The 10,638-nt window shown below is 42.6% G+C and overlaps 1 protein-coding gene across 1 annotated transcript; it reads left to right on the top strand.

Annotated features, from left to right (window-relative positions):
• Positions 1-391: 391 nt before the first annotated feature.
• LOC138955869 (proteasome activator complex subunit 3-like) lies at positions 392-2,926 on the top strand. The gene is made up of 2 exons (XM_070327383.1): positions 392-856; positions 1,188-2,926. The coding sequence occupies exon 2, from the start codon at positions 1,246-1,248 to the stop codon at positions 1,963-1,965; it is 720 nt and encodes a 239-aa protein (XP_070183484.1). The 5' UTR covers positions 392-856; positions 1,188-1,245; the 3' UTR covers positions 1,966-2,926.
• The last annotated feature ends 7,712 nt before the right edge of the window (positions 2,927-10,638 follow it).

A 10,638-nucleotide genomic window follows, 5' to 3' on the forward strand; every position in this document is an offset into this window, starting at 1 on the left:
AAAGTGAATGACCCTCGCGGGTTGGAAGGTCCTCAGTTATCAGTCGAAAATCAACGACAAAGGAGACATTCAGGTTCCCTCTTTTTTTGTGCATTCGGGCACTCACAAACACCCTTAGGCCCCCCCCCCCCCCCAAAAAAAAAAAGTCTGTTTACGGTAACATAGGCAAAAAAATAGGGTCGGTAGGTCGGGACTTTTTATATTTTGTAAATTTTTTTCTCTCCAAAAAACCATATTTTTAAGTTTTTTGCCAAATATAATTTTTTTATTTATTCATTTTTCCCGTAAATGCCAAAACAAAGTCTAGGGTCGCGCGAAAAAAATAGGGTCGGTCGGGATACCGTAAACAGACTCTTTTGTTTTTTTTGGGGGGGGGGGGGGGGGGGCCTTACCCGTGCGTAAATTCTCACCATCTTTCTGTCAGCCTCACACACCCGCATACTTCTTATACACAAGAGGTCTGTGGCACAGGCACAAACACACACGAACACACAAGGATAAAGGGGTGACGAACAAAGATGCAGATGAAGCTGTTACACAACTTCTGGTGCCTTTGCAAAGACGGCAAAGGTTACCGATCGATAGAAAAAACCCACAACCTCGTTGAATGCTGCCGATGCATCACTCGCTCTATTCTTGCACACGAGTTACTTATTTTCACCGAGCCACGACATGCCTTTCTGCAGCCACTGAAATACACATTTTGTTCTGTCTTCACATTTTGCCGGCGGAACTGTACCGTGTAATAGAAGCCGATTGTCTTCGTGGGAAGTCTACGGCGGATTGGGCGCATGATAACAGAATGTGACTGACAGCTTTGGTCTACCATTGAAACTCGTTTTGTCAAGAGGGTGAGGTGAGCTGATGTTTATGGTATAGTCTTATTCTGTATAAAGTTTTCAGCCCATGCTGGCATGGATATGACTCTGTCCTGTGACGTAAGTTTGTTCGGATGATATTGTTCCGGCGAGACTTTCACATTTGATTGTGTTTTTTTCCCCTTTGCATGCATCTTGTTTTGATGAAAGCAGTATGTAAAGAATCATAATTACGTAACTCCTAAGTGAGCACACATCAATACAGAAACAAATAATTCATCTAGCTACCTGGAATGTTCACTTGACTGTAAATTTCTCGCTGTTTGTGTATTTGTCCGTTATAGTGTGTTTCCCGTGCTGTGATTGCAGAAGCATCATCATCAACAGAAGTGGTCAGTGTCTAGAGTGTGTCCAGCAGTCCGCAAAAATGAGCCACCGGAAGCTGGCCGATGAAATGATAAAGGACATCCAGCGTTTCGTCGAGGAAGCGGATGCACTGTACAGGGTCACCATCCCGGGAAAAGTCGTGGAACTGAGAAAGCTGTTGCAGCATTTAGAGCAGACAGGGGCTTTCCAGACAAGAGTCACCATCCATCAGCATCCGCAACTTCCAAGAGCCACGACCCATCAGCAACCGCAACTTCCAGGCGGACATCATGGTCTCGAAAACATCTCCGCAGAGAACGCAGGTGCCGAAGACGCGCTCAAAACGTGTGACCCGAACCTTCACAAAGTGATGGCGACGCTCAAGCCTTACTACACCGAGGGACTCCTGCACGCCTCCAAGATCCACACGTGGCTTGCGCTGCTCGTGCCCAGGTCGACGGACGAGTTCTCCGTGCTGACAGAGGCCCGTGATGCCATCCACAAGGCAGCGGAGCCTCTGCATGTCGAGTGCAGAGACGGACTGCAAGGGATCGTGGACTTCTATCGCGTGCGAGCCAAGCACATGTCCAAGGCGTGCAAGTACCCGCTGGTCGAGGACTACCGGGTGACTGTGAGGGAACACGACGAGACCAAGCTGGCCATGCTCCACCTGTCCCTGCAGACCTTGGGGGAGAGGTACATTGTGCTCTACGACGCTCTCTTCAAGAACAACGACATCGTCAACGCCCCGCTCATTTACAAAACGGACGCCATGTACTGAGTTGTACTGAGTTGGCTGCTCGAAGAAAAGCTTGCACGTATACGTATTATGACAGTCTGTACTACACAGGTTTTGGCTCGAAGGGAGTCAACGCCACTCGTTTCATCGCTATTTAGTACTCTTTTCTGTAAAACAGTGATACAATATTCAACAGTGAAAATATGGTGCTATGACTTATTTGCTGCGTCAAATTTTGTCGAACGACTGCAACATTTTCGTCCATTTTTCAAAGTGTTTAGTTGTCGTTGACGTCCCCTTTCTCCCATTGTGAACAAAAAATCGGCAATTCTGACGCTTTCACTAAATGTGTGACTAATAATGAGACAATTTGCAAAACTTCGGCATGCGATAGGCAAACCAACTGTTAGTGGTGTTAGTACCGCGACTGTAGTTAGAGTCAGTCTGGGTTTTCTTTCTATGAATTTTCTTCTCCGCGAAGAAAAGACAGAGCCCGACGGCGAGTTCTTTCCTGCAAACGACGTTCTGCGTCATTATTTCAAGATTGTTTCGACTTCATCATCATAACGCAACTTGCCTGTCTGTTTCACAGGCCAAACAAGTATACAGAGTGCAGGCACGAAGCGATTATATGTACGGCTGTGGGTGTAGGAGTCACGTGTGCATGTGTGCAACATCAGCAACCTATAGCAAAGGGCAAGTATGCTGCCCGAACAGGAAAACATGTGCACCAGCTCCCAGGTAGTGTTTCATTTTGATTCACTCGGATAACAGACAAAGACAAGGAGTCGCTCACACTTGTCTAAAAAGCCAAATGATGTATATCTTCTTCTTCTTGTCGTTCGCTGTTAGATCGTCAGTCCGGACTGCAGGGCGAAACGTGCTGTCCTCTCCAAGTCCTCTCTGGGGCCGTATAGCTTCTTTTGTAGCGCTGTCTCCTCTGGCCAGGTGGTGTCCCTCAGAGCACTGTGGTATGGACAAGCCTGCATATACAATGATGTATATGACTTCGTCAAACGCATTTATCCCCCCCCCAAAAAAATTTTTTTTTTAAAAAAAAAACCCAAGTCGCGTAAGGCGAAATTACTGCATTTAGACAAGCTGTCGAACTCACGGAATGAAACTGAATGCACTGTATTTTTTCACCAAGACAGTACAGCTTCGTCAATCCCCGCGAGAAGGAAATTGCTCACCTCCCACGTGCAAAACGCAGTGAAATTAACATGCCAGAATAGCGCGGTAGCGTAAGGTGCTAAGCAGGAAAGCGCGCTTTTCTGTATTCTTGTTAACTTTCTGAGCTTGTTTTGAAAACAACCTATTCCCCCGAAAGCGGCGTATGGCTGCCTAAATGGCGGGGTAAAAACGGTCATACACGTAAAATTCCACGCGTGCAAAAAACGCGTAGTGTACGTGGGAGTTTCAGCCCACAAACGCAGAAGAAGAAGAAGAAGAAAACAACCTATCATATCTCTATGTTTTGGAATCAGGAAATGATAAAGAATAAGATGAAATCATTTTTGGATCGATTTCTTAAATTCTAATCGTAAGACTAATTAATCTATTTTCGTTAATTGTGATCACATTTTAAGAGTAAACATGACATATGTATATATTTTTAGATTCAAAATGTGATGAAGAATACGATGCAATCAATTTTAAATATGTTTGCAAAAAATCGACTTTAATGACAACTTTAATGAGCAAACTCATTAATTAATTTTTAAGCCTCCAATCTGAAATGCAATACCAAATTCCGGGCTTTGTCGAAGATTACTTGACCAAATTTCAACCAATTTTGTTGAAAAATGAGAGCGTAACAGTTCCGCCTCAACTTTCACGAAAAGCCGGATATGACGTCATCAAAGACATCTATCAAAAAAATGAAAAAAATGTCTGGAGATACCATACTCAGGATCTCTCATGTCAAGTTTCATGAAGATCGGTCCCGTAGTTTTCTCTGAATCGCTCTACACACACACACACAGACACCACGACCCTCGTCTCGATTCCCCCCTCTACTAAACTTCACTAAATGTAAACAAGTCGCGTAAGGCGAAAATACAACATTTAGTCAAGCTGTCGAACTCACAGAATGAAACTGAACGCAATGCAATTTTTCAGCAAGACCGTATACTCGTAGCATCGTAAGTCCACCGCTCGTGGCAAAGGCAGTGAAATTGACAAGAAGAGCGGGGTAGTAGTTGCGCTGAGAAGGATAGCACGCTTTTCTGTACCTCTCTTCGTTTTAACTTTCTGAGCGTGTTTTTAATCCAAACATATCATATCTATATGTTTTTTGAATCAGGAACCGACAAGGAATAAGATGAAAGTGTTTTTAAATTGATTTCGAAAATTTAATTTTGATCATAATTTTTATATTTTTAATTTTCAGAGCTTGTTTTTAGTCCAACAATAACATATTTATATGTTTTTGGAATCAGAAAATGATGAAGAATAAGATGAACGTAAATTTGGATCGTTTTATAACAAAAATATTTTTTTTACAATTTTCAGATTTTTAATGACCAAAGTCATTAATTAATTTTTAAGCCACCAAGCTGAAATGCAATACCGAAGTCCGGCCTTTGTCGAAGATTGCTTGGCCAAACTTTCAATCAATTTGATTGAAAAATGAGGGTGTGACAGTGCCGACTCAACTTTTACAAAAAGCCGGATATGACATCATCAAAGGTATTTATCGAAAAAAATAAAAAAAAGTCCGGGGATATCATTCCCAGGAACTCTCATGTAAAATTTCATAAAGATCGGTCCCGTAGTTTAGTCTAAATCGCTCTACACACACACACCCACACACTGACACACACACACACACACACACACACACAAACACACACACACACATACACCACGACCCTCGTCTCGATTCCCCCTCTATGTTAAAACATGCTTTTTTTTCAATGTTCAGATTTTTAATTAATTTTTAATCATTAATTAATTTTTAAGCCACCAAGCTGAAATGCAATACCGAAGTCCGGCCTTTGTCGAAGATTGGTTGGCCAAAATTTCAATCAATTTGATTGAAAAATGAGGGTGTGACAGTGCCGCCTCAACTTTTACAAAAAGCCGGATATGACGTCATCAAAGACATTTATCGAAAAAAAGAAAAAAACGTCCGGGGATATCATTCCCAGGAACTCTCATGTAAAATTTCATGAAGATCGGTCCAGTAGTTTTCTCTGAATCGATGTACACACACACACCCACACACTGACACACACACACACACACACACACACACACACACACATTATATACATACACATACATACATGACGACCCTCGTCTCGATTCCCCGTCTATGTTAAAACATTTAGTCAAAACTTGACTAAATGTAAAAAGAAGAAGAAAAGAAAACCAAAAAAACATTAACAACCGTGTTTTTGTTTTTGTCTTTGTTAAACTAGCTGTAAACATGTCCTGAGATGAAAATTAATGTTGCTAGTCGTAGCCTACACCTGGTAGGTCTGAAGGTATAATTTCATAATTCGAAATGTTATAATTGTGTTAGTCGATACCGGAAGAAACAAAATCAAGGAAGAGGGGAGTAGGAAAGTACTGAGGTAGAGGTACGATCTCGAGGTACCGTTTTTGCCACTAAGACAAGATTTTCATTTCAGTCGTTATTAAATGTTCTGCTTATCAGGCTTTTTTTTAAAAAAAACAAGAAATTCCTCCGAGGTAGGAAAAACACCCCCGTCCTTACCATTCTCACTGCCACCAACTGAGAAGGCACTGCTAACAAGTGTGGTTAAAATAAGTTGATTGAGTGGACAAAGAGACAGGCGGAGAAAAAGACAAATCAATATAACTCTTTCTGTAACACCTACTGACCGCATACAGAAAACAAAAGATCCCGAAAAAAAAAACCAAAATCGGTTTGCGCTGCGCGCTGAGAGCAGGTATTGAAATATCTCATCGACCAGATTTTGTCCGGGGTGTATCTGCCGCTTCGCCGGGTAGCAAGTAGAGCCGAATACCCGGCTTGAGTGGCGCACTGTACGCCGGCTTCGAACCATGGACCCGTCAAGCTTAGGTCCCTTCCAGACTCGTGGAATGGGAACAGCACGAACATGATTCAGGGGCCATAATGCCATTCCTGATCATATCATGTCGAGTCCCATACTTGTCGATGATGATAAAATCGTTTATTTAACGTCACTCTGTAAAAACATTGGCGACATTTGTCTTAGATTAAGAACACACACAGGCACGCACACAAACTTTCCCTTTATGTACAGTGGTTCACCACCCTCCCGCCCCCCGCACACTCTCGCTCATCTAATTAAAAATGGTGTTAAGAGATACTTGGATATAAAATGGTATTTTTAAAAGTTCTGATAAAAATATATAGTAGCTGTATGAGAAGCAATGGCGTCAGCCGCAGCAACGTCTCTTCATATCCAGGGACCAAGTGGGTGCGTGTGCATAAGTCCAGCGATAAGTTTGGGACCTTGCCACCCAAGGTCTTTATTAAAACTTAAGATAGCTTAATTTTTCCTTTGAGGTATTTGGCAGAATATTACTATTTGAGTTTATAAACTGAGTCAGGGGTTGAAAGTGGCATGAGTTCAAATCACACTCCAAAGTCAAATGAGCAATGGTGAGGTCGGATTGACAGGTGCATTTAAGCTCTAGAAATTGGTAATTCCCAGCTTCTGCCCTTAGGCGGTTAATCCTTTTTATTACACGTGGGCATGCATTATAGGTGTTCATCTGTTTTGATGGGGCTTCCCGAATGAGCCAGCCAGAGTTTATAGCCTTGTGCATATATTTGTTCCTCCATTCTCTCCAGAGAAGAGAGTCTGTAAGGCTACTGATCTCAGAAGCAGACAATGGCAGGTCTACCTCGGAGGCGCCTATGCCTTGGGCAGCTTCTTTAGCGGCTTTGTCCGCTTTCTCGTTGCCAGGCACGTTCACGTGTGCTGGACACCAGACCAGGTTAATCTCGCTTCCTTTTTTTATAATTTTATTTGCCAGCTCCTTTATGGCAATGACAAGATCATGTCTTTTTGATCTTTTGTTAGATCTTAATGCTTCAATGGCTGCTTTGGAGTCAGAGAATATAGCTATCTTTTGAGGAGGAGTGTTCTTGAGATTGAGATGAACAAGCGACATGCAGATGGCAAGGAGCTCAGCTGAGAAGATCGAGTTTCTGTTGCACAGTTTAAATTTCCCAGTCATGTCATCGCTGGGGATTACAAAAGCTGCGCCAGCCTTCTTGTCATCCAACACTGACCCGTCTGTGTAAACATGAACATGGCCTTTGTATACAGTATCAATGTGCTCAAGGGCTTGTGTCCTGAGTAATAACTGATCATCCTTTGTAGCTGTGCAATATTCTGTGTCAAAATTCATTTCTTTCATTGTCCATGAGGGATCACGAGATATGGGGTTTTGGGCCACATCATTTGGGTCGACACTGATTTCACTAAAGAGTGAAGCATTGAATTGAGCCAGTGAGGAGAAAGTAGTGCCAAAGTGGGCCTTTTTGTTTTGGATATGATTGTAATGCGGTTGTAGCTCCTCTTTTGTTGAGTTTTGCACTGTGTTGGCTCGAACATTGTAATCTGCGCAGCACTTACGCCGCCACATGTCAAGAGGGAGGAATCCTGCTTGGTGGTATACAATGGCCTGCTTTGAATGCCTTGGGTGTCCGAGGGCAAGCCGAAGGGCACGACACTCCGCTGACTGTAGCTTATCAAGCCATTTTCGAGCCGACGAGAAGTAGGCCTCCTGTCCATATGATAGTCTTGATCTTATAAGAGCTCTGGTGATGTTTGTTAGAATAACTGGGCACTTTGCCCATGGTTGGGCAGCCAGTATTTTAAGAAGGTTGATGGTCTTATTTGCTTTGCTTAAGAGATACTTTAGGTGAGCAGTCCATAGTCCATTTGAGGTGAAAAGTACGCCCAGATATTTCACCTGCTGACTGGGTGAGACAACAGATTTATCTAGTGAGAACTGTATCTTTTCTCGATCTTCCAGTTTTCGGTTTGTAAAGACAACGAATACAGTTTTCTCGGCAGAGAGAGTGAAGCCATTCTCCCGCATATAGTTCGCAATGTTATCTATAGCTGTTTGCCACTCTTTAGAGAATTTGTGTTCTGTTTTATAGGTTTTGTTTTGATACTCTTTGCATAGAGCAATATCATCCGCATAAAGCGTCAGTTCGGCTCCATGTGTTTTAATTGTCGATATGTCATGCAGCATAATGCTAAAAAGCAGTGGTGCTATTACTGAGCCCTGTGGCACTCCCATGTCAACTTTGCGAGTGGATGATTTGGCACCTTTATAATCAGTTTGAAAGGATCTGTTCAGTAGAAAGCTTTTTATGTATTGAAACATATTACCACTGATGCCTAATTGCTTCAATTTGAACAACAATCGTTGGTGCCATACTGTATCGTAGGCTTTTTTGATGTCAAAAAAGACAGCAAAGAGAGACTTCTTGCGTGAGAGAGCTTTCTTAATTTTGGAGGACAGTTTTACAATGTGATCCGAGACACCCCTGCCTCGACGGAAACCGGCTTGGCACAGGGGTATTACCTTTTTTCTTTCCATTTCATCTTCTAGTCTGGATTTTAGTATTCTTTCATAGATTTTGCTCAGATGGGAGGTCAGAGATATAGGGCGCCAGTTGGAAGGGTCAGCTCTTGGTTTTCCAGGCTTTAAAATGGGGATCACAACAGCCTCTTTCCAAGCTGAGGGAATCAGGCCAGACTTCCAGCATGTTGAATAAAAATCCAGTAAAAGATTTAATCCTTGGTTTGGTAAATGTTGTATGACCTGATAGTTTATTGGATCAGAACCACAGGCGGATCGGACTTTTGTCACCGATGCTATAGCCGTTTTCAGTTCTTGAATGGATAAGGGAGCATTTATTTTTAAGGAAGGGTTGAGTTCTGGGTCGTTTAAGTCCTGTTTATCCTCCCACTTCTTACGGAAGAGTTCCTGCTCACATAACAGTTTATCTGTTTGGCTTGCTGCTGCAAAAATATCTGCAAACAGTTCTGCTTTTTCAGGAAGGCTTTCATATTTTTTTCCTTCGTGCATAAGAGGACGTTCAGCCTGCTTGTGTCTGCATTTGAATTTCCTTATTTTGGTCCAAATTTTTCCAGCATCTCTGTAATCGCTCACTTTGCTGGACATGTTTTCAAAATATTCTTTTTTTGCTTTGTCTATAATTTTGTCACATTGTTCTTCAGTTGATTTCATATTGTTGTGGTTTTGTGCAGACCTGAAGCGATCATACTTCTCTTTTGCAGTTCTTTTTAACCTGATGGCTGTTCTGCATTCTTCTGTCCACCATGGGCTCTGATCAGTTCTACTGGGTCCGATAAAAGGTTTTGTTTTGGGGATTGACAATTCCATTGCATTCAGCAGGTTTGATCTTAGCTGTTTATATTTGTTGTCGATACTTTCTTGGGACTCTGGATTGCCATCCAAGAGGGTATGTGCATCGGCAGACTTAGTGACAGCGTCCTTGAAAACTGCCCAGTCCGCCTTTTTATAATTGTATTTTAAGGCTTTTGGACCTGGCTCTGTGTGTGGTGATTTCCCAATAATGGATATCATGATTGGTAGGTGGTCGCTTTTTAATTTATCTGACACAACGCACCAGTCCGTTGTTAATCCGAGAGTGGGACTAACCAAGGTTATGTCAATGGCGGAGGGGTGTTGGTTTGAGATATCGGGTATTCTGGTTGCTGATCCGTCATTTAGTAAGTACACATTTGATTGCGTTATATAGGTGGCAAGGCTCTTTCCCACGGCACATGTCTGATCGGGGAAGTTGGCATCCCACAGGGGGTTTCGGCCATTAACATCTCCTCCGATCACCCAGGTGCGTCTTCCGTCGAGCTCTGGGAGCCAGCTGAAAATCGGGCCTTTGGTAATGTTTCTGTTATATATGTTTAATAAGAAGATGGATGGGCCATCATTCAGCAGAAGTTCAACTAGGTTTGAATGTATTTTTGTGTCGGCCGGAACAGGGGTTGGGTGAACATTGTACTTCAGATTGTCTCTGACATAGGTTACTGTGTACTTGATAGTTTGTGCTCCGCTCGTATCATCAACCTGATAATCTGTGACGGGTGGGTAAAAGAAACCAGATATGAAGGGAAGTTTTCCCGCATGACAGAGTGGGGACTGTATCAATAATACATTGAACATGTTGTTTTGGTTAAGATAATTAGTAAGGTACGGTAGAGCAGCGTTAAGGGAACGACAGTTCCACTGCAGTATATTTATTCTTGGATCCATTTCAATCACAGAAGACCTAAAGTCTGTTGTGACAGTTTGATCTGCCCCTCAACTCTCTATGTCATTGTGTTGTCAAGGGGTTGAGACTCTGTTACAGATCTGCCTCCCTGAATGCCGAGAAGAGCGCATTGAGTGGTAAGTATCTTATTTAAGGCTGGTGGAGTTGGATTTTCCTTTGGCTTAAATATTTCAGTATATAGCCCTGTCAGAAGTGTCAGAACATTTTCGGGGCTTTCATTCGTTTTTGCTTCAATAAGTGCAGCTAGGATGCCAGTGACGAATTTGAACACCTCACCGCAGTTCTCGGCGCTCATCATCTTCATCTTTGCATAGCTTTCTTTTAAAATATGTTGTCTAACCTTTTTCTCATTGTTTGTTGTTGGCTGTTTGTTTGTCTTTGTTTTGTCTGCTGCTTTTGTGGGGGCCTTTTTT

Source organism: Littorina saxatilis, linkage group LG2 (assembly GCF_037325665.1).
Source record: "Littorina saxatilis isolate snail1 linkage group LG2, US_GU_Lsax_2.0, whole genome shotgun sequence".
Classification (NCBI taxonomy): Eukaryota; Metazoa; Mollusca; class Gastropoda; order Littorinimorpha; family Littorinidae; genus Littorina; species Littorina saxatilis.

Bases quoted from the DNA above. Each gene is read 5' to 3' on its own strand.
- LOC138955869 (XM_070327383.1), top strand. From the start codon at position 1,246: ATGAGCCACCGGAAGCTGGCCGATGAAATGATAAAGGACATCCAGCGT.